Genomic DNA, 24,667 nt, shown 5'->3' with positions numbered 1-24,667 from the left:
GTTGCTTTCCTCTACGAGGGTTCACACACACGACTTCATCACACAGATTGTTTTTTCTGTCGCCTGTCAGACGTCTGAGTCATCAACGTGTTTCTGGCTGCGTCGTCCTCAGAAATGTGGGATTCATTCAGAGTGTTTGCAGCGTAACCGTGTCTGTTTGTTCACGTTTGGATAAACCAGCATGAATTATTATGAACATCGGGACGTTTGTTGTAGATTAAATCTATAAATACTTGTTTATTTGTTCAAGCACAGGTTATTAATTATTCATCCTGTGACTCAGATGTTTGTTTCTGTTTCTGTGTCGAGACAGAAACAAATGTTTTCTTTCTCTCGTCACCTCAAACACAAACTTATTTTGAAGTTTAAGTGTATTTACCTTTTACCTCGTCATGTTTTCTACCTTTGTTATTTGCAGAATGGAACTTTGAGGATCCAGTTTTATCTGCAGGTGCAGACGGAGCGCTGATTATTAAATATGATGAACTCCTGGTAGCAAACAACGTCTCAGCTAACGGAGGAGAGAAGAACTGGTTGTCTGGATCTGAAACCGTTTCAGTCGTTACGCTTCTGTTTTTTAATTCAGTGGACAGTCACAATAACGATGATTTCATAAATATTCAGTTCAGGTTAGTTTTGAAATGGTTGGAAGTTTTCAAAAGATTCATTTAAGGCGAGACACTTATGTAGCATGAAAACAACAAGGTATTCAAAAAAAATCAGCTGTGTTTGCAGCAAAAAACCCCAATGTGATGTCATTTTTTAGGGTTTTAAGTATAATTGACCTCTAAACATATGTTTTTAAACGTTTTAAAAACAGTTTAAAGCTCAGACTTCAGTGGACGACAGACAAACGACTAATTCAGAAGTATTTGTGTTAACTTGACTTAACTTCAATTTAGTTAAAATCAGCCTTTTTTAAACCCTTCAAGAGACGATATGCTTCAGTTTCAGTCACAGAAACATGACAGACGTTTCCATCTCCGTTCGTGTGTTTTGAAATTAAAAAAGCTCGACTCACCGCCTGTGAAAACACAGAGATCTCTGACTGAGCCGGCTAACTGGAACGAGGATAGAATAATTTAATCTTGTGGCTCTTCTACACTTTCCAAATGTTATTAAACTGAGTGACTCAAATTCTGACATCGTTGGTCATCTTTTCAGGGTTTTATGGGATTTCATGGATGTTGTTTGTCTTGTTTCAGTGAGAAGTCTTGTCAACAGGAGAGGAAAGTACATTTAGTCGAAGGTCAGATTGTTTTGACAGCACGAGGTTGTTTCAGGCGACGGTTCCGTCTGCAGACCTCATCCTCATTTTTAAAAACTCCCTGCGGATCCTGAGTACATTTCAAGGAGCAGTTTTCAGATGGACGTCCTGAGTTCGTCTCCGTCCTCTCGACGGGACGAGCGTATGAATGTTTTGACCTCCTGCAGACTCTCACAATCCTCAAAACTCCTCGTCAGTCACATCTGCTGACTGAATTTCATCTAAGTTTCGTGTCTGCAGATGAACCAGGAGCAGTGATTATCAAGATCATGTGGCAAAACTCTCAATGTGTCACTGATACAGATACAGACGCTCCTTCTTCTGTACTCTGTTCACTTCGGCTGGTTTACTTAAAGCTTACGGATGCGGACGAAAAAGAGCAGAACCACCTGAAATCCAGGAGGAAGTGTGGCCAAGAGCTCAAGCCAGACGACTGAAGAAGAAGTTTAAACAAAGAGACAAACAGTCGCTGATCACATCAACATCTTCTCCGGGTCAACAGGGTCGTACCTGACTGCTGAAGGTGATGTAGTACGTCTCATACTGGACGGGAGGCGGAGTCCAGACCAGAGTGACGGACGTCTCCGTGATGTCCCGAGTGCTCAGCTGAGAGACGCCCAACATGGCTGCAGTGAGAGAGAGAGAGACAATGTGGTGTTTTAACATTTGTAAGTGTTACACGACTGGACTGAACCAACAGAACCAGTTATTTTAAGCCAAAGCAGGATCTTTCCCAAACCTTCGCTACAACCCAAACACCGGAATAAATGTTTGCTGGGTTTGTTTCTGCGAGAATGAGTTTTGTTTGGGTTCTTACTGATGATCCGGTTCGGTTTAGGCACAAAAACAGTTGGTGAGGGTTAGAAAACATCCTGGTTTGGATTGTAATACCTCTCATGGCTGGAAATGTCCCTGACAATACACAGTTTTTGTGGCCATAAATAGGGCAGGAGACAAGCCGACTTCCTGTGAAAAGAATCTGATTTTGGTCTCCACAAACACCAATGGAAATAACCCAAAGTCTCCTCAAGATAAGTGGTTCTGTTGCCACAAACCCGGCTGGACATGGCCCGACTTCCAATTAAAAATACTCGGTTTTAGTCTCTACAAACACAGCTGGAAATGTCCCAAAGTCAGCGTCGTCACAAGATACCACTCAAAGTTGACGGTAAAGAAATCTAAAGTTCTTTGGATTGAACAAACGTACATTTGCCGACATTTATTCTGGTGGTTGTTTAAGATTTGTGCCCCAGAACTCAGAACTCAAAGGAATCTTTCTCCTCCTGAATCTTTCCTGCACAGAGAAAGTTAAGTCTGTCACGTCTGTTTTTCTGTTTCTTCTGATTGATGCGGTGGAACGAATGAACCTGCCGGCCTCCGTTTTTGTGCTGCTGCTGAATATTTTGCTGAAATTGAGACGTCCACCTTGATGAGAACAGAGCCACGTTCGCATCAGAGTTTGGCGTCGGACTCGATCAGAACCGCTGCTCGCTGGCACCACAACAATGAAACTAACTGTCTTCGATCTGACCTGCTGCTTGAAACAGTTCAGACGCTGGAGATGGTTTTGTCATTAAGGGTCACGTCCGGGCTCCTGATCTGAGGGCCGTCGTTTGAAAAGCTGGAAACAGAATATTTTCTTGATATATGAGGAGCTGATAATCAAACATGTTGGCGAATCTTTGGACAGAGGGTCACAGAGACGACTGTCCAAGAGGTTATTAAATATAACAATGTCTAATGAAGCAGCTTCACCCTGACAATCATTCACTTTCTGTCCTTTTCCTTCTACATGTCACATACGTCACGTCACTTCACCGTAAGCTGCAGTTGGATGCTGAAGAATGTGGCGCTCTGTGCAGCTGCCAACCTGAAGCCCTCAGCCTGGCAGAACCGCACACAGCGAAGCGGACTCGATAATAATTCACAGATTTGTTTTACTGCACGACTTTCTCATAAAAATGAGTGCTGAAAAATTCACCATGCTCGGCGGGTCGCTGCAAGTCTGACGTAACGTTTCCCCAACGCAAATAAGATGTAAGAAACTGCAGATCAAAGTTTTTCCATCAACCCATCAATTTCAAAAAGAAAACAGCAGCAACTCGTCTCCAGAAACAAAGTATTTTACTGCAGGATCTCACGGGAAACAGGATTGAAAAACTCTTTAGTTTTTGCTCTTTTGTTCTTGTTCACATGAGGTCATATCCTCAGTAATTATCTGTGAATTTTGGCGTTCTGGCGGCTCGATGCTCAACAGTGAAAACAAGAGTCTGCAGCCATGAGAGGCAGCAGGGCTTTGAGCTAAATGCTAACGTCAGGATGCTAACGCGCTCAAAACGATTATATTTTGATTTGCTGTATTTTGAGTCATATGCTTTAGGATTAGCTGCTGTGCTGTAATTACTAATTTGATGAGTTTGTTTGCAGCTGGAAGTGTTCGAGCTGTTTGGATTATTTGGCTCCATCAGTTTTGAGACGGTGTTGGACTGTTTGAGGATGTTTACAGCGGTGTGACTCACTGTTTATCTGCTGGACTGGAACACAATTAAGATGACGAGAAGCCAAACACCCGCCAGGAAACGAAGCTACAGATAAAACAAGAATGTTTTTTTCTTTGTTTATTGATTTATCTACTTTTAACAGGGGGGCAGAATCAACTGTCTGCATTTTTTTGTAGATGTATATCTTCTTAATCAGAGCGGCTGCTTTCAGTCATTTCTCAAAATTCACAACGTCACTGCAGTAAAACTAAAAGCTGTCGTTACAAACTCGACAGGACAGAGGAAACTCTCCAGAGGAAACAGAAATTAACTAATGAATGAAATAAATGATGGACCTTTTAGCAACAACTGAGCTTTTACTAAGACTTATTTTCTGGGATTTAAATGCTGTTGTTAGGAGATTTATCGACCTGAAAGCTTTTAGACAAAACTTTCCTGGATTTAAAAGCTTTTCTCTTCAGGTTTAAAGATAAGGTTATTCTCCTGGACTTTGATTTCCTTCTTGTGAACAACAATTTGAAAATAATTGATTATAGGCTCAGAGTTCTTAGGCTCTTTACAAGACTTAGTCACACTAATATGATAATATTGAGGAGGTATGATGTTTGTTATGTTATGTTCTTGAATGCAGAATACAAATACGTTTTGCCTCAGTAAATTAAAATACCACCAGTTATTAAAACATTAAAATAAAGGAGCAGATCTGTTATTAGAGTTTTCCACAGAGGAGTGAGGTGCATTGTGGGAGATTGGACTTACTGGAGGCCTGTAAACGTGGCCGTTTGACATCAAATTGAGGGAATAAAGTGAAGAAGAAGCAGCTAAAGCAGTGAAACATGTTAATAAATGTGTTGTATCTTCACTTGTTCATTCACGTCTGCCAGGTTTTGATTTCTGGTGTCTCTATTCATGTAATTTTGCAGTTAAAGCAACATTTTCACACATTTCACATGTGAATGAACTCAGGTGGATGGAGGTAAACTCGACAGCTGCTGCCGCTGCCACCTATCTCATGTTCTCTCCTTAAATTATGGGACTTCCCTCCAGTTTAAAAGGTCAATCACATTTGGGAAAATCCTAAACACTCCCACACGTCTTCATCCTGTTTTAGCCTGGAGCTGCACAGAAACATTACACAGCAGTCTGGGGAAGTTTATGGGCGGCAGATCTGGATCCTGCTGCTCTGTTAATGAAACAGTTCCCTCACTCGAGTCACTGCAGCGTGACGAAGTGCCGAGCAGGCGAGCTAATACGCTAACGTAGCCTGGCAACAGCAATGACAACAACACCAACAACAACAACCAAACACAGCGTTGTGTTGTGTTGTGTTGTGTGTCTCTTCTGAGATGCAGGTGTTGAGACCAACAATCCCAACAAACACTTGAGTTTCACTGCTCAACATTTCCAAAGTCTGTTAAACATTTATCATCCACATCCTCCCAGAAATGACAAGCCGTCTGCTCTCGTGTGGGCGACCCATTAAGTCATTATAACAAAAGATTTACACCAAAACAAAGCATCTGGGATGTGATAGCACTGCTTACATACCAAACATGTAAAGTGTTCTCCCTGACGTATTAAACCTCAAATTCACACGGGGGAAAAAACAAAGCCAAACTCGCCGGAGAGGGAGATTTAAACATGGAGGAAATATGTGATTTTACGAGGGTTTAGCAGCTTTATTGCCACCAAAAGATAGTTCCCCTGCATCCTGTAACGATACAGCAGATGGTAGTGAAGATAGTGAGGATATATAGCAGGCATCTTGAAATGTTTTTCAATAAAAAGCAAAAGCAACACATAAAAAAGACGAGTGTAAGAGCTCGCAGATGAAGATGGTGCCTGAGCAGATCGAGGTTCAACGATGCAGGATGAGGTTATTCTTTGAGCCAGAATACAAACTTCAGTTTTGTGAAGAATTACTTTTAATAACATTATCTGCCTTGTTTTTTCAATTTAGCTGTGAGGCAGTCATATGTGTGATTCTTGGACATTTTAAGGGTAAATGAGATGTCGAATGAGACATCATCTGCATAGAGGTGATAAATTATACGTTAAAGTGTATTCAAGGCATCACAGATGAGGATTGTATTAAAAACATTGTACACCTATCTAATGATGTGTTCCCAGGACTTTATATTGTTTTTGCTGTGATATTGAAAGAGGTATTAAAGTATTAATCACGACACCACTTGTAGATATACCTTAAAAACTTCATATGATCTATCCACAAGAAAAACCAAAAGGGGCCCTGAATAGAACCCTGTGGTACACCACAAACCAGAATGATAGAGGAGACTGTGTTAGCATTAGAAAAACACGTGTTACAAACTTCGAATTTGAAATTTAGCTCCAACAAAGCTCAAGATAGAAGATAAATACTGCCATGATTATACTCCAGTCTACTTTTGAGTATCACAGAATATTCCAATGTATTGATTTGCTTTTTGTCTTCCGATCTAACCAGTAAACTTGACCTGTAAGCCTGAAACACACTGGCCCAACCGTTGGACGTCTGAAGCGTTTGGGGAGACTCGGACGAGTTTGGGAACAAATCTGTTCAGTGTGTTCAGCTGCGTTGGAAGCTTTTGGAACTGCGTGGCTAGCGTCTGCTCCGATTCAACTTGCGAAGTCTGAGAACGTTGGCTGTTGGCCGTCTGAGCCATTGGATTCTCTGATTGGTTGTGTGCTAGCGAATCAGCGTGGTGTGTGCTTTGTTTTTCTATGTACTCTGTCCCGTCATTTCCTGTTTTCATGTTTTGGAGTACTGGCACGAGACTAGCGCCACCCGATGTTAAGGAGACTTATTGCATCTCGTGCAAGCGCAGAACGTACACGCTACTGTGTAATTGGCAGCCGTCGAGGCGGTATGTTTCAGTGCAACTTTTCTGCAGAACGGGTCAGTCGGGAGGCAACAGAGTGGTCGGATAAAGTTGGTTTGAGTCTGGGCGAGGTGTGGGGGTCAGTAGGACTGCAGACAATTGGTCTTACAAGTGTAAGACCTGATATAAATTAAAAGACTTGCTGATTGACATGAAAAAGTTTAGTTAAGATTCGTTAATTTGTCAGTTGGACTCACCTGTATCACAGTTGGGTCCAGTCATCCCGTCCTCACACTGGCTGCAGTCAGGTCCGGTGAACCCACGCCGGCAGACACACCTGCCTTTGACGCACCGTCCTTTGTTGTTGCAGTTGTTTGGACAGCCTTTGGCGGCACAGTCGGGCCCCGCGAACCCGACATCGCAAACACACTTCCCATTCACGCACTTCCCGCGGTTGTTGCAGTTTTTGGGACACGCCTTCTCAGAGCAGTCTTCACCGGTGAATCCAGTATCGCAGACACACTGTCCGTTAACGCAGCGCCCCCTGTTGTTGCAGTTCCCTGGGCAGGAAACTTCAGAGCAGTCTTCACCGGTGAATCCATCGTCGCAGACGCACTGTCCGTTAACGCAGCGCCCCCTGTTGTTGCAGTTCCCTGGACAGGAAACCTCAGAGCAGTCCTCACCAGTGAATCCAGCATCGCAGACGCACTGTCCGTTAACGCAGCGCCCCCTGTTGTTGCAGTTCCCTGGGCAGGAAACCTCAGAGCAGTCTTCACCGGTGAATCCAGCATCGCAGACACACTGTCCGTTAACACAGCGCCCCCTGTTATTGCAGTTCCCTGGGCAGGAAACCTCAGAGCAGTCTTCACCGGTGAATCCAGCATCGCAGACACACTGTCCGTTAACGCAGCGCCCCCTGTTGTTGCAGTTCCCTGGGCAGGAAACCTCAGAGCAGTCCGCACCAGTGAAGCCGCTGTCGCACATACAAACACCGTTTACACACCTTCCACGGTCGTAGCAGTCATTTGGGCAAATGATTTCTGAGCAATCTGGGCCGCCGAATCCTTCATTGCAAACACACTCTCCGTTGACACAGCGCCCCCTGTTGTTGCAGTTTCCAGGACAGGCGGTCTCAGAGCAGTCCGCACCGGTGAAGCCGCTGTCGCACACGCATTTACCGTTCACACACCGGCCGCGACCGCTGCAGTTATCAGGACAGCCTCTTTTGGAACAGTCTGGTCCGCTGAATCCAGTCTTACACACACACTTGCCGTTGACGCAGCGCCCCCTGTTGTTGCAATTTCCGGGACAGGATTCATCCGAGCAACTGGGACCTGCAAAGCCGCTGTCGCACACACACCTGCCGTTCACACACCTGCCTCGGTCGTTGCAGTTGTCGGGGCAGCCTCTCTGCGAGCAGTTGGGACCGGAGAAACCAGGATCACACACACACTGTCCGTTCACACACCGGCCGTTATCGTTGCAGTTCCCAGGACAGTTGGACTCGCTGCAGTCCGGTCCGCTGTAACCTGGGAAGCAGACACACTTCCCGTCCACGCAGCGACCCTGATCGCTGCACTCGTTGGGACATTCATCGATGTCCGGTTTGATGGAGCAACCTGCACCTGGAGCAGAGGGAGGAAAGAGTGGAAGAGACACGCTTATAAACTCATAGAAAAATGAACAGTGACCCTGGAACACTTGTTTATGACCACCCAAATACCTTCAATGATCAATCAGGTCGTTTTATGATTAGTAAGCACAAAATCACTGGATTGTTTCAACAAGGGATCGCATCATTTCAACATTTGTGAGAGTGAAACCGCTGAATATTTCAACAAGACACTGAGATAATTTTGTGACGACAGAATTGAGTATTTCAAGCCGAAACGTGATCTTTTTCTTTAACCCTAACCAGGTGGTTTTTGTGCTGAACCTTCGTACGATCATTAGCACTGTGTTATCACCACGAAAAAAAATGGAAAGGGAACTTAAAGAAACGCAACATCTTCACATCTGCGGACGATATCATGGAAGCTCACGTCTTGAATGAGTTACAACAGAATGCTTCTCATTCATCGTCCTGAACGAGACACGGTGGAGGTCTAATCCTCTCTAACTGGAGTGAAACACACTAATTATCCCTTTGTGTGTGTGTGTGTGTGTGTGTGTGTTCTGTGTGTGTGTGTGTGTTGTTGTGGTTGAGATGAGGGTGGAGGGAAGCTGCAGTGGACTGGGAGGAGGTTGAGACTGAGATCACACTGGGCACAGAGCTGAACACACACACACACACACACACACACACACACACACACACAGAGTTAGCTCATGCTCTGAGCGCTGCCAGTGTTTAATGCGATCAGTCCTGAGCTCGCTCGGCTCGCTGAGTGATGGACTGAACCTCTCATCAATCTGTCAAACCCAATTTAACTGACAGCACAGACCAAAGTTACTATGTACATTTACTCAAGTACAATCAGGAAGTAATGACACTTAACATTTACATTTACTGTGGTCGATTTAGCGACGCCTGCTTGTACTTTCAAAATAAAAGGCACCAGAACTTCCTGGTTAGGTTTAGGAAAAAAGATGCTTTGGCCAAAATAAGTTGTTCCTTAAAACATCAACAGATTATTGGCTTCACATGGTTTTCAGTTCGTGGCCTCTGGCAGCAGGCGTGTTTGTTATATTTGATTATGACACAGTTGGACTGAATGTTCTCGTTCTGTCTTCAGACGCACGACACATGAAATCTAATGTCATCTAATATGAAACAGAAACAACTTCAACTGATCCAGATGCAGAATGAAAATCTCAGTGCTGAACTTAACCTGAGAATTTATACTTTTACTTTATTACTGCAAAGCTTCTTGTTTATGCTGCAGGTTATACAAGTGTTGTTGTGTGTTTTTATTATATTGTGGCGTTGATGATTCTGATCATTGAAATCTGCATGTTTTAATTATGTTTAACATGTAAATGACTTTCTACTTTCAATCCGCTGCTTCAGACAGAAGTATTGTACTTTTTATCGAACAGCTTTACTTGTCAGTTATTTCACAAATTATTATTTTATATCTAAAGGCAGATCTGATAAAATGACACGACTGTTCATACAAGTACATCATGTTCACAGCTTCCAGGCTCAGATCTCCAGTGACTACAGATTTATGAGAGTAGTAGAAGAAGAAGTGACTTCATTCTTCTTCTTCTACTCCTTTCAACGTTTTGTTTTTCTGTTGTTAAAACAAGAAGAACAAGAATAAAAGCGTCTTTCTGCTCTTAATAAAAAATAATGTCATTTTTAAAAGAAGCTCAAGATTTAATTATTTGTGTGTGTGTGTGTGTGTGCGTGTGTGTGTGCAGGGTGAGTCAGCTGCTTCAGGCAGTAACAGTGACGTAACATGAACTCACGTTTTTGGGCAGATTGTGAACTGAGCGTGTTTCCGGCTGTGATGAAGAAACATGAAGTGTGAGGACGAATAAATGAGCTGTGAACTGGAGCTGGACCAGATTTCTAACGAGGCGTCGGGACGTTTTCCAGCCATGTTTTTGGCGACAGAACCAGGTGAAAAAGTTGTTTCTTACAACCAGATCGCCAGAAGAAATGTTAGTTAATGTGTTTCAGAACGTAACTTTCCAGATTTCTGGTGGAAGTAGATTTCTGTGACTTCTCCTCTCTACATCTGAACTTTCTCCACCTCACATTTTCAATTATGGATTATTGTTATTTCCCACCATCAGCAGACTGATGTGGACCTATCAGAGCACATCACGCATGCCAGACGCAGTGACGAGACAAAGACGTAAAAGACGTAAGAAGCCGTAAACAGACAGAGAGGGAGACTGGAATGTGGAGAAAAGGCGTGTTAGTGTCTCGTATCTGCAGAGAGTTTCTGATTTTCTCTCTTTGTTGCTGCTCGGGACGCTTTACCAACCCAACATGTGTCTATTTGACGTCCTGGGAATGAGACTCAACAATCAACTGCCTTTGTGGTGCGTTCAGGAACAGCTGGGACAAATCCTACTGATTCTACCTTTAACTTTAATAGTCCTTGAATTCTATTAATATGATGTGAGCTTCAGTTAGCTTTGACCACAAATGTCCTTCAGAGGGAGACTTTTTACTCTGATACTCTGAGTACATGTCAGAGCCTGTAATCTATTACTTTACTGGAGTAAACAAGCTGGATCAGTCAGTACTTCTACTTTTACAGGAGTAAAGAAGCTGTCAATAAGTACTTCTACTTTTACAGGAGTAAAGAAGCTGTCAATAAGTACTTCTTCTTTTACAGGAGTAAAGAAGCTGTCAGTCAGTACTTCTACTTTTACAGGAGTAAAGAAGCTGTCAGTCAGTACTTCTAATTTTACAGGACTAAAGAAGCTGTCAATCAGTACTTCTACTTTTACAGGAGTAAAGAAGCTGTCAGTCAGTACTTCTACTTTTACAGGAGTAAAGAAGCTGTCAGTCAGTACTTCTACTTTTACAGGAGTAAAGAAGCTGTCAATAAGTACTTCTACTTTTACTGGAGTAAACAAGCTGTCAGTCAGTACTTCTACTTTTACAGGAGTAAAGAAGCTGTCAATAAGTACTTCTACTTTTACAGGAGTAAAGAAGCTGTCAGTCAGTACTTCTACTTTTACAGGAGTAAAGAAGCTGTCAGTCAGTACTTCTACTTTTACAGGAGTAAAGAAGCTGTCAATCAGTACTTCTACTTTTACAGGAGTAAAGAAGCTGTCGATCAGTACTTCTACTTTTACTGGAGTAAAGAAGCTGAATCAGTACTTCTACTTTCTCCAGAGTCTGAACTTTAGAAATCTGAGGAGCAGAAGTGGATTTCCTAACAAACAGAAACATCCGTGTAGTTTCTGTACAACACATGTTGCTGTAAACACGATCTGAGCAGTAAAGAAACATCACTGAGCTCCAGATGTGACTAATCACTGTAATGAACTGAAATTGGTACCAGCGAGAGTCTAGACTGTTAGTTATTAATATTAAAAGATCGTTGTCTTTGTTGTCCCGGCTGACAGGATGATTGTGTTCAGATGTAAAGGAACAATCAACGGCTTTATTCTACCTTTGCTCTCCTTGGAGGTGCAGCAGCCTCCTTCAGCTCCTCCACATTTCTCCCTGAGGGCCGACACCTCCCTCTCCAGCCTTTCCAGACGCTCCCGCAGGGCGGCGAAGTCCGTCTCACAGCCGCAAGACCCAGATCCTGAACCTGAACCCGACGGGACCAGTTTGATTTTATGGGTCAGGACTATAGGAGAACCGGGACTCAGGTCGATCTCTTTACCTGAGGAACACAAACAGGATCAGTTACATTTTCCAGACCAGTAATCGAGTATATTTACAAGAATACTGTGATCCCAAAACTCTTTTTTACTTCATCACACTTTTCGACAACTTTAGTTTCTTTTCACATTAAGATTCAAACATCGAGTTTCCTACATGTGCTGTAATAAACTAAACATCTCAACACCAAGCAATCAGCTGATCACTGGAGTAAATAATCATCACCAACAGTTTATAGCGTGCAGAACTTTCACGCTGTTGTATTTGTACTTTTACTGAATTAAAGGACATGAAAACTTCCTCCACTACTGTCAGATCTGACGATATTGTAAGAGAAATGACATGTGTTCCTCAGACGGTGTTAAACGTTTCGATTCTGCTCTCTGCAGGATTTTACCTCCCTGGCTGACATCAGATGAATCTCCCTGATTGTTGCAGCCCTCTGAGATCACCACCTGTAACACAGACGGCGGTCACGTTAGCCTCGTCACAGTGGAGAAAAGGTCTGACTGCTCCAATTCTCAACACTGAAAAGAAAACACTGGTGCTCAGTTGCATTTCTTCATAGATATCGTGGAGCGAGCATTAAGATGGCGGAGTAGCTTGTGAAACTTTAGAGACTCATTGTTTCATCGTGCAGGTTTCTATATCAGAGGGTGTCGTTGTCTCATGCAGGGACGGAGATCTTGAGAGCAGTAACACGCTGACGGACTAAAATAGGCAACAAGCGACAGGTTTAATATCCACAATCCATCTGGTGAGTCAGACTACAGTCGGGTCAACATGAGAATCTTACTGTGTTTCATCCATGTAAAGGACTTCTGTGTATTTTTTTAAAAGATTATTTTTAATATTTACAATATTAGATGATTATACAAACAGTTTCAATCATACAAATCAGTGAATAAACAAGCTGCTCTCAGAGGAAAATAAGGTCCCAGAAAGGTGGCAGGGTCCGCCACATATCAACAAAGTCAGTCTGTTTGGTCATTCAGTCATGAAAGGATGAACATTTCTTCCTCACTAAAGATCAAAACTCACTCACTCAAACCTCCCCCCGATGACTGACCTTGATGGTGTCCTGCTGGGCGTCCCGCGGTGTCCTGTGACCTCTGACCTGTAGCTCCTGCGAGGTCGTCGGCGTCAGGAGGGCCGGAGCAGCCAGCAGGAGGACGAGGACGAGGGACGGGACGAAGGGTAACATCGCTGAGGTCGGACCAGGAAAGCGCTGGACTCCTCAGGGAATCTGAGCCGACTGCAGCAGGTTTGTTCTGTTGAGTTGAAGCTGATTGTTTCCGAGATGTTCAGAGGGACGAACAGATCAGCAGGTCAAACTGATCTCAGCTCAGACTCAGAGGTGACGGTTTGTGTTTTCCTCCCACCTCTCTGTTGTTCCTCCAGGATTCTCTCCCTGGAGCGAAGACAGAAAACCCACCATAAAGTTTCACGTTCGCTCAGCAGACTCCACTTTGGACACAATTAGCTCAAATGGGGCCATTAGCTGTTTATGGGCCCGTCAGTGTAGCGTGTCAGCCAGTAAACCGCAGTGGAAACAGTAACTTGGTCCTGAAAGAGTAATTTGTTACCCTGCAGCCGGCTCACAGGATGGTGGCTCACAGATCAGATGCTGAACTGAATGGATCCTCGTGTCTTATTGGTCTCGCCGCGTTAGGCCTCGCCTGTTCTGATCTGATTGGTTTGGAATTTCCTGACAGAGGTTCCAGAAATGGGTCGAGATCAATCTGTGATCAATCTTAATGATCTATCAGAGCGTTTGAGGAAATGATGGCGATCAGAAACGAGTATATTTGATAGTTTTCATGCGTGTTTAATCACCTGAAACTAAGATTCATGTTCTTGTTACGGGGATGAGCAGTTGAGGGAGCACGCACTGTAGTGGAGGGCGAAACGAGGGGTGTTTAGTTGGTTACAGTCTGCAACCTCACCACTAAATGTCACTTAATCCTACAGGCTGGAAATCTAGTAGTAATTGCTGACCAATCAGAGCAGGCTGGATGGATTCCTTAAAGAGACAGGAGCTACAAACTGTGTTCAGGCGGAGGGTGAAAAGATTAAAGCACAGAAACATTTTCTTGTGGACACCCTAAATAAAAATATGCACCTGGACAGACACATAATACAGGACTTTTTAAAGGCATCACTCCATCATACAGTCGCCTGTACGCTGTCTTTATGGAGCTGTGAGCTTGGTGAAATGGTTTAAATTTATCAGCACCACACTCGGTGTTGGAAGTTTCCCCCGACACTTCCTCCAACACACACACAGTAGCTGAAACACTCCACAGATATGAGTCAAACCCTCAATGATCTAACCACCGTGTCTCCCCCGAGAGGTTTCTGACCGAGGCTGGTTAATACCTCCGCTGAGCGTCCTCCCTCCAGCAGCAGCAACAGGTTCATATGTAGAAACCAGCTGCTCAGAGTTCCCACTTCTGGGCCGAGTCCACAACAACAGCATAACGTCATCTGGTCTGCCAAGCGAGTTGCAGCGACACGTGAAGAAACATTTATTACTTTAAGAACCGAAATATGAATTAATGATCGTCTCGTGGGAGCCTGTCTGGAAACATATTTCTCTTTGAGTGGTTCTGCTTCCTTCTGTCCACTTAGAAGTCCTGTAATTATTTTCAGTATGTCATTTTAAGGAGCTCTAATTCATCCTCACAGCTCAATTATACACTATTTCTATTCACAGACTGGCAGTACAAGTCAGTACAACTCATCCTCTGGGAACCATGAATGTCTGCAAAACAAAATGTGGTGATCCATCCACAGTAGATGTTGAGACACGTGAAAACTTAGATCTTTAATTATAACAAGATAAAAGTCAGAGGATCATAAGCGATTAGGGATTATCCTCTGGGGACCATGTGTATCTGTACCAAACAACACAACAATCTAGTTAATGGTATTCAAGACATTTCATTAAAAGCCAAAAATGTCGACCTGCTGATGGAATTGCAGTTAAAGTTACAGGATAACAATAGGATTCATCCTCTGGGAACAGTAGATTTTGAGATATGTCAGCAGATACGTGAAAACTCTGACCTCTTAGTAGCACGAGATAGAAGATAGAGGATCATTAAAGTGATTAGGGTTCATCCTGTAGGGACCATGTGTATCAGTACAAACATCACAGCAGTCCAGTCAATGATAGTCAAGAACCAAAGTAAAAGTTATGGGGTTATCAGTAAGTAGGATTCATCCTCTGGGAGCCATGAATATCTGTCAAAAACTGTACCAATACATCCAGTAAATGTTGAGATACGTCATTGGATGAATTACCTCTAAGTAGCACAGGATCAAAGCAAGAGGAATTATAAAAGCGATCAGCGATCATCCTTTAGGGATCATGTGCATCCGTACCAAATGCCACAGCAGTTACCAGATTACCAGTGGCAATATTCATCCTCTGGTAACCATGAATGTCTGTACCACATTTACCTGACCACTTTATGTATAAGTAATGCAACATGTGTGACATGGTGACGTAGAGTGATGTCACAAAGTCGCAGATTTAAAGGCGGGGCTACTGACGAGGTGTTTCTGGAGCAGAGAGGAAGACAAACACAAGAATCTATAACACAGAAGAAAAAGCATCACGTCTCCTTTAAATCCTGCAGGTGAACGTTAGCTGTCATAAACGTCCTCACCTGTGAACCCGACCTGTTGACACCCTCCACGCCTCCTGCCCTCTGTTGCTAATGTGACTTGACCCGACACAAACAGGAGTTCAGCATCTGCGGTTTTAATGCCCGTCTTTGTCTCGACCTCGTCCAGTTCTGTTCACTTCAACTGGAACAATTAGCTTGTAAATACCTGCCCGTGACAGCTGCTCCAGATGTTTCGCTCAGAAAACACAGGAGGGCAACAGAAGCTCCCTGAACGCACCGTAAAGACTCGACACCTTCACTTCGTCTCTCTGCTGCTGCTGCTGGGCTTCATCTTTCAGTCAGACAGTTTTCAGGAAGCCAAAACAAACTCCTCCTGAGCGGCTGCTTCAAAAAACACAAACTTGGCACTCGATACCCGAAACTTGGCTGCGGTGTGATGCTGCGATCAGACTGTACACCAGCGATAGACCTTCAGACGTGAGCTGATAATTAATGACAGACGTTTAACTGTGGCTCAGTTCGACTATAAAAATGTTTTCAAACTGACATTAATTAGAAACCTCAAACTTTCTGCACACATTTACATCACAGCAGGTATTTTAAACCGGACGACGATCTTTTCCTGAACCCGACCGCGCTGCAGGAGCATGACAGCCGCGTGGTTCACCTGTCACGTCGTTCAGGTGTGTTGAGACAATAAAGGTTTCAGGTTTTATTATTGTTCTTAATGAGCAACAATCATTTCTCTTTCTCCTGCAGCTTTCAACTCCGAGTCATAAAAGTAAGTCGACCTACAGTTGGTATTTGTTTGGTCAAAAATAATAATTCATTAATTTTAATCGCAGTGTGTTACAAGCCTCAGTATCAGTGATGTAATGATCGACGGTATCGGTGACGCACAGATGCTGTAAAATCCCTCACAGACTTTTACAGGCCGAAGGTCACACGAACAACATGCAACAGAATATGAAATCATCCGATTTGTTCTCGGAGTTTGTGGTTTTCACATAAATTTGCATAAATTTTCATCTAATCTGCTGCTTCAACCGTCGACACTTCAACATGTGCAGGAGACTTGAGATGATGTAAACGCTCCAGAGTTGAGTTTATTTCTATTCCTGCAACAGTCTGTCTCATTTTTGTCGGATTATTATTGATTATACTCAAGATTTTTGCATGATTATTCACTTTTAAACAATAGCAGAGTCCAAATACTGGACGGAATAACTTGGAGTACTTTTGTTAACGCACAATCAGTCTCCAAGTTTACATTTTTCATTAATTGTGGGAGTGAAAGTTGTCAGATTTTCCTGCAGCGTGCAGATGAAATAAATATTCCTGTCGAATTGATCCAAATGCTGAATATGTGGTTGCATGTTACTATTTATCTTCTTTAACTGGTCTTAAAAATATGAGAAAAAAGTCACAAAATGTTTATTATTTCCTTGAAAGAATAAAGATATTCAGCTCAGCATCACATGAGATAAATAAAAGAAGTGACAAATGAGAAACTGGAATATTTGTTTTTCTCAGCTGACCGATTAATTTATCGACTGATTGTTTCTGTACTGCACATTAACTTAACATCTCCTCATGCATATTGATTAAACATCTACTTGTGCATGAAATAACAGCAGATGAGTTGAATCAGAAGAAGAAGAAAAAGAAAAAGAAGAAGAAGAAGAAGAAGCAGAAGAAGCATCTTACCTGCTCCGAGCTGTGATGACTTCGTCTTTCTGTGAAACTCTCATTGACTGACCAGCGTCCTGCAGCAGGACGGGGGATGGACGGAGAGAGAGGAGGAGAAAAAAAGAAAAGAAAGAAACAGAAAGAGAAGGAGGGGAGGAGAGCAGTAAAATTTTCTCATACTTGAAGAATTTTTCCTCCCTCTCCTCTCCTCCTCGTCCTCCTCGTCTCTCTCTGATGTAATTCTATGTGCTTTACGGTCCCTGCTGGGCGGAGATCTGCGATGGAAAACATCTGAAGTTTTAGATGTTTTTTTAAGGGAACTCGGGGGCCTAAAAATCTCTAATGTGTTTTGAAGCGCTCTCTTTCTCCCCCCCGCTGGACTCTCGGTGCTGTTAGAGTTCAGTCTCTGAGTTCGATGCTGACAAACCTGCTCTCCATTCACAGTCAGTCGAGCAGCTCCAGGATCTGACATCACGCACAGAAACAGACACTTGGCTGCAGCCATCAGCCTTGTTGTGATCAGAGGAAGAGGATGTGCAACCAGTCTGGAGGAGGACGCATCAAAGAAACACTTTAGCCGTCTGAGCGGCAGCTGCAGAGCGTCGGCTCCAAACCCTGCTGAGGATCATAATTATTATATTATCTAAATCAGATTTAAGAGGAGCTGTGACGACCACACAACACGACAAAAACTGAAACTTAACAGTGCTGAACAGCACTAAGATCCCTGGTTCCCTTCACTGACTGACCTCCTTCACAAAGTGTCACTCAACTTACCCAGCAAAATGAACAATAATCAATATTTACCGTCGTTCATTCAGGTGCTAGTTACGTTCAAAGGATGTAGTCGTAATTGGGAAGATATTGGCAAGATCCAAAACTCAGAAACTCACCACAAAATAATCTAGACCGATAAAGAGCTCAACAGGTGAGAGAGAATATGTTTACTGTGGCGTGAGCTTTGCTTTAAGTTTGCAGATGACACGATCTCAGGTGCTCAGAGAACAACCTGCACAAATACCACAAAGACCGAGGAGCTGATAATCATCTTTAAGTACCCCGAGTGTGGAGAGAACGTCCTGCTGAGCGTTCACATCTCGGACGACCTTCCATCTGGCAGACGTTACAAGGTCAACTACACCCGTTCAGTCCTCCAGACGGAGGGATGCTTCTCCCCTCAGAGCCTCGACTGATGAGAATCAGTCTGTTGAGAATCTCCCATAAACGTCTGACGGCCTCCATAACTCTGCCACAGCCGGCTTCTCGTGTTCAGTCCGACCTGTACGATCCTGCACAGTGAACCTCCAGAAACACTCTCACAAGGGTCCTTCAATCGCTGCTACTGTCGGCATATATATCAGGGATCAATAGACTCGTCCACACTGGGTTTTTATTCAGACTGTCTACGATATCAGATGTTACGTACACAATTATTCAGAGATAAAACCACCAGAAGACGCTGCTCAGAGTCACATCAGTCTCCTCCCAACTGTTTGTCGCTGTTCCCAGGTGAAGTAACATCATACAGATGTTTAAAACTTCTCACCAACTTGCAAAAGCTCTCAACAATTAGCTGCAACATCTCTAAATGTTCTCTTGTCCTGTGGCAGCGACCTCTAGTGGCTGTAGTCATTATTGCTGCAGCAAAGAAGGCAGGAAGTGGAAGAGATCGGAGTCGATGCCTCGCTAACCAGGCTCAGGACTTTCACCACGGAGGTCGCTGTGAAGCCAAAAGCTAACGGTGATAACGTACAGACGGTAATTTAACTTAAAACAGTCGAGTTACGTAACATATTTATGTTCCAATAGTTCCAACAGTATTTCTCTCTCTTGCAAATATAAAAACATCTTCAGTGTCTGAATCAAGCTGTTTTTATAAAAGTTCTGAGTGAATAGAAACATCAGGACTGCTGATTCCACACTTGAAGACGGATATCTTTGTAAATGATCTTCTTCTTCTTCCACCGCGGCACAAAGTCTTCTGGGAGTTTATGAGCTTCAGATGTTCATGAAGCTCAGATGACGAGCAGGAAGATAAAACGAAGGACTGGAGAGATTTTTGTTTGAGACTGAAGCCAATCAGGTTTATGACCCGACCCTAAACTCTGACCGACCTCTGCCACCCGAAACTTCTTCTGTCCTGGTCTGAATCAGTTTATCAACAACATATTTTGGTGTTTTAGTGGAAATGTTCCTTCGACTCACACTGAAGAGTTCATCATTATTATTCTCACAGCTTCTTTAACCGGCTGAAACAGTTTGACAGGTTCTGTTTCACACGGCGGGCTGTACATCCAGACTGTGGTGGTTTCAGGCCCACTAATCAGAGGCCGAAGGCCAATCAACTTTACTATCAGGTTTACAGCCGGGCCCTAAACCCTGACAGACCTCCACAGTGAACTAACACTCGGCTCCCCTGGGCCGGACTCCTGGCAGTCGCTGGTACGCCACGCTGCGTACTTCACTCAGCAACATATATTTCCTTTCACCCACTCAGAACTATGATGTCGTCATTTTGCGCTTGGCTGGTTTGAAAACGTTAATGATCTGAGTGGATTCCTAAACGTGGATACTTGTGCTCCAGATATTCCCGTTATTGGTCCAGTTTCATCCCAGATTATTAAATTAATTCTGTATATTTAGTTTCTGTACTCTGAGTGTGCTATAAGAAGGTAAACATTTGAAGAACTTTAAATCTCTATCACATTCTTGTCCTTTAAAATAAACTACATTTCCGCTCGTTTAGACAAATACAAGAGTTTATCAGATTAAATCCTGTAACGAAGAAGTTATTTCAATTTTATTTGTGTCAGAATGTTGGTTTTACTCAGAACATCTCACGAGGCAGCCCGTCTTCACCAGAAAAACAAATAGTTTGACAGTGAAAACAGGTTATTATGATGCATGTTGAAGTCTGGTGTTCGGTGGCGACCTCTAGTGGACGCAGTAAGAACTACAGCAGCAAAGGAGGAAGTCAGGTGAGGTGGCATGATGGGCGATAAGTCCGTTACGGAAGGAGTACGAAGTAAACGTACCGGATCATCAAGCAGAGGATCATCCGGGAGACAGCAGTGAGTTACTTTCACTAACGTACGTACATTTGTAGCTGAAGTAGTTTTCTGTCTAATGTTCTGATCCGCCCGTCACTGGTACGCTTCCTCGGATATTTATTAATGTTGATATATATGCTGTCTGGTGGTTTAGGTATAAACGTGTGTTGGAGGAACTGAGGGAACATCTGGAGCTTCACTCACAGAATATAAATGATCAGTTACAGGTGAAGAACAAACAAGACGCTCCAAATAACCGACACACACTGATGTCTAACAGTTCAGGAGTTAACGAGAGACTTTTCACAAATAAACACATTAATAATCATATTTAACATCAAGTTTGATTTGAATCTGAGAATTAAAATGTGGTCCGGTCATCACAAAGAATGTGAAGCCGGGATGCTGCAGAGGTTAAACATCTGCACTCTCCGTTATCGAACCGTGACGTCCATTCCTCAAACCAACAAATACTTCTGAAACCTTCACGAGACATCTGTCAAAGAATAAAGCGAGGCGCTGAAAGCGAAGACGTGGAAGAAACGCTCAGGTGTTCTCAGGTGTCCTGAACCATTCATACAATCATCAGCTGAAGGTGGATTTATTTCTTATGGAGTCATTTTTCATTCTATTTTATTTGATCATATCTCCTATTTAAAGTTTGTGCAACTTTTCTTCTCCACACTTTGTTCATCATAGTTTCAAGTTGATCAGTCGTTATTAGACGAGTTGAATCAAAAATCAATTTTTCTCACAGAGTCTTTAAAGGGCCTCGATGTAAAAGATTAACATGCATTAATAACATTTATATCAGCGACTCGTGAGTAAACTGTAGCATGATGTGAAAAAAGGGAACTTCCTCGTCTCTCTCGCTGGACTGTGGATTTATTTGTGAAGGACTCAGATCTTATTTTCCGTGACAGTCCAAAGGAGGCGATTTACATCACGTTCTCGGCGCCTAACGGCGAGCAACAGAAGCTAACGTTAGCTTAGAAATGGAGAGCGCTAACGTAAATAAACGACCGGCTTGCAGCACAACACAGAAGCTAACACTGATATATCTTTATATATTTTTCTTTTTGCTTGTTTTGCTTGGTGTGTTTCACCTCCATTCAATAATCTGTCATTTATTAATGAAACAATACAGTAATCGACTTGCTGCAGACTGTTTCCCGTCCAGTCGATGGTCTGAATGAAGACGCTTCTGCTGTCTGGAGGTTTTTTTTTATATCCTCCTCCGGTTCAGAGAGATAATCACCTTCACTTCTACCTTTAACTGCCTGGCTCAGAGGCCTTTAGTCTGCCCCCGTAGGCTCATCAACGGGGCTTTCAGGGTCTCTTAGGGAGCCCCGACATACCTCAGAAACCAGGAACACATGCAGGATGAAGTGGAGGCTAATTGCACCACATGCGTTTAGAACCGAGCCAACCTGAGTACGTGGGATTCAGAACTTCGGCCTGAGAATAACCGGCGCGTGGATCGTGTAAAGCTGGTGAACGCTAATCGAAGTCGACAGCGACGTCTTGATTGTTCTGTCAGTAACTCTGACAGACGCAGCTCGTGTGTGACCAGGAAACTACCACTTCCAGTCGGGGGCATTTATTTGTTTTTTTCCAGCGTAGTTTCTGCCAGATTCTGACCCACAAGCCACCACAGAACTGTTCTGGTTTCTCTCAAACTCCAGGCTAAGTGGTTTTTCTGCTCTCAGCATTGTGAATATTAACGAGAGCCGTCTCGATTATTTGTTTGAATACAGATTCCTGAATGAAGCAACATTAATTTAAGAACGCTGCGAGTACATTTGTAATCCTCATTATAACAAACGTTAAAATGAGCGTGTGGTCGGTCCAGTAAAGAGAGAATGAACAGATGATGCTGCATGAAAACAGTCCAAATTTAACATTTTAACTTCAAATAGAGCTCAACACAAATACATCAGCTTAATATCGCTGCTGTCTGACAATTATTCCTGTCAAATAACTGCAGGAAATGTTGAATATTTATTCAGTCAGTGAGTCCACAGTTGCTATTTTTAGCGTGGACGGCCATTTTATTAATCAATCAGTCAATTAACCGATAATTCGTTATAAAGAAAAGGTGAAAAATGACGACCGTTGTTTGATGACGCCATTAAACATCTCGTTGTATCCACAAACCCAGAGATATTGAGTTTACTGTCATCGAGGACAGAAACCAGAAAATATTCACATTTAACGAGCTGCAATCAGAATTCAGATTTTTGTCCTTATAAATAAAAACAAACAGAGGAAAAAACAGTTTCACTTTGTGGAAAATGTTCCACAAGAGTTCAGAGAGGAGGAGGGAATATGACTCAACACAACAAATGTTATGATTTTAAAAAGGTTTAGACGTTTTGTGACATTATCAGTTAGAACGTCGTCCGTCAGCTTGTTGTGAATGCAGTCTGATGGAGCGCAGGAGGAAGTGGAGCAGAGCTGTGAGGTTGCTGGTTGAATTCCAGCAGTCTGACAGAGTAAACAGCTGTTTCCTCCTCAGGTTGGTGGTTAAAGTGTCGCAGAGCAGAAAAATCCCGATGTGAGGAAACAGACGTGATGATGAAGCTTCACAGGACCAGCAGGGTTACACAAACACCACACACACAACACACAAACACCACACACACAACACAACTACTACACACTGCAGACACACACATGAAATCAGATCAGTGTTTCACAGTAAAGTGAAGCTTTGTGTACGTCTGACAGCCGCTGTCTTCATTATTCAGTAACAGTTGTGTAGTTATTCAGTAGTTGTGAGTTGTTCTATCACACAGGAGCGTTTCACGTCCGTCTCTCCCTCGTTGTGTTTTTATATTCCATGTTTCAGCTTCAAACCTTCTGGACTTAATTGGTTTCTGCTGGCCGGCTCACAGATGTTGAACCTGTGGGCTGAGTTGAGTATTTTTAAGAGCAGCATCGTTATTTCTTCCCCGTCTCCTCGTCACCACTCGAGGACTCTGGTTCTTTCTGTTTCTGAAGTGTGTCTGATCCCCGGAGTCCCTTCAGACGAGGAGTCGAGCCCCTCGGACGTGTCGACGGTTTTTCAGAGAGAGAAGAAATGAAGGGATGAAGACGGAGAGGAAGGAAAAAATCTGTTAGACTCGTTTCATTTGCAGCCAGAAAGCAAAGGAGCTCTGTGCTTCTGATGAATGATGAGAGAGTGTGAGCAGCCGCCAGATTTAGCAATCAGGACTTCAGTGTGTGTGTGTGTGTGTGTTATTAACAGCTCCTGTCTTGGTCCTGCAGGTCACGATATTCTCATAAAACGGCCTATCAAAGTGTTTCCCTGATGTCATTCAGTGTGCGGTGAAGCAGGTGGAGGCTCGCGGCGTGTCGGGCTCGTTGACTCTCGTAGACGCTGAACAGGCCGCCGTCCGTTTGTTTCTGCAGTGGAGTGAAGCCGAGCGGAGGAGAGGAACTGATCTCATGTTGAAAGTAAAAACTAAAATATCAAACCACTCATCAAGTCTTTGTTGTCCTAGATGACACAGTGTTAGCAGACACAGGCTAACGCAGCTAGCCTGGATGCTTGATGTTTTTGCTAACAACGTGTTTGCGTCGTGCCAATTTTGCCACCCGTCGCGTTTTTCCCAGAATTGTTCTCTTTTTTCATTAGCTGTCCCAGGAAAATATAAATCACTACCGGAACACAATTTGTCCTGTTTTTGGGGGGAAAATGTAAAACCTTAATTTGGTTTCCTTCGTTCTGTAGTCCAGAAAGGTTCCCATTAAAAATGTCTCTGTGTTCTTCCCGTTTATAGTCTACCTCTACATCATACATCCAATCATATGATGACGGACGAGGAAGGAGATGGAGCAGATACATGCAAACCACCAGTGCAAAAAAAAATGATATACTATTTACAACCTTGACTGGGCGAAACTGGCCAACCCCCGCTGCCGCCGCCACCGTGGCAACATCTGGTCGAGTGTCCCTTTCTTTCCCAAAATCCAAGGTGGCAACCCCAGGCACGACGCACCTCCAGGCGAGTTAGCTGCTCAGCTAGCTTCAGTGCTATACACTCTCATTAGCTCGGTATCCATCAAAATACATCACAGATTTTAAATTGGCTACGGGGAGAATTAAAATTGGATTCTTTATATAATTCACGACTGATAAATTTTACGTGGTGGTCGACCGCATTACGTTGTTAACATCGTCACGTGATGCACAGTCGCCCCAAAAAGACGTTTGCAGTGTAAAAGAAGTCGGTGTTAATATGTTTGTTGGAGCGTCACAACTCTCTCGAAATGACTCATTTTATCGCTTTTTAAGTTAGCTGAGGGCTAAACAGGAAGTTGCCGTCGACCAGCAGAAGTCTCTTGTGCACACGCTCTAACCCGGGAAGTCCACTGGTTGCGCGTTCTTCTCCGCTATGG

At 43.4% G+C, this 24,667-nt stretch overlaps 1 protein-coding gene across 1 annotated transcript in view; it reads right to left on the bottom strand.

The window, feature by feature from the left end:
* Positions 1 to 17,293, bottom strand: part of LOC115579545 (tenascin) — a 37,381-nt gene extending 20,088 nt beyond the window's left edge. The window contains exons 1-6 of the mRNA XM_030413093.1: positions 17,232 to 17,293; positions 12,959 to 13,300; positions 12,287 to 12,344; positions 11,672 to 11,890; positions 6,848 to 8,215; positions 1,778 to 1,893 (exon numbers count right to left, since the gene is read on the bottom strand). Coding sequence (XP_030268953.1) covers positions 1,778 to 1,893; positions 6,848 to 8,215; positions 11,672 to 11,890; positions 12,287 to 12,344; positions 12,959 to 13,093 — 1,896 coding nt within the window. The 5' untranslated portion in view covers positions 13,094 to 13,300; positions 17,232 to 17,293. The remainder of the gene's footprint in view (positions 1 to 1,777; positions 1,894 to 6,847; positions 8,216 to 11,671; positions 11,891 to 12,286; positions 12,345 to 12,958; positions 13,301 to 17,231) is intronic.
* Between the last annotated feature and the right edge of the window lie 7,374 nt (positions 17,294 to 24,667).

This window comes from Sparus aurata, chromosome 3 (assembly GCF_900880675.1).
Source record: "Sparus aurata chromosome 3, fSpaAur1.1, whole genome shotgun sequence".
Classification (NCBI taxonomy): domain Eukaryota; kingdom Metazoa; phylum Chordata; class Actinopteri; order Spariformes; family Sparidae; genus Sparus; species Sparus aurata.
The sequence above is the reverse complement of the archived record's forward strand: the minus strand, read 5'-3'. Positions and strand labels throughout refer to the sequence as shown.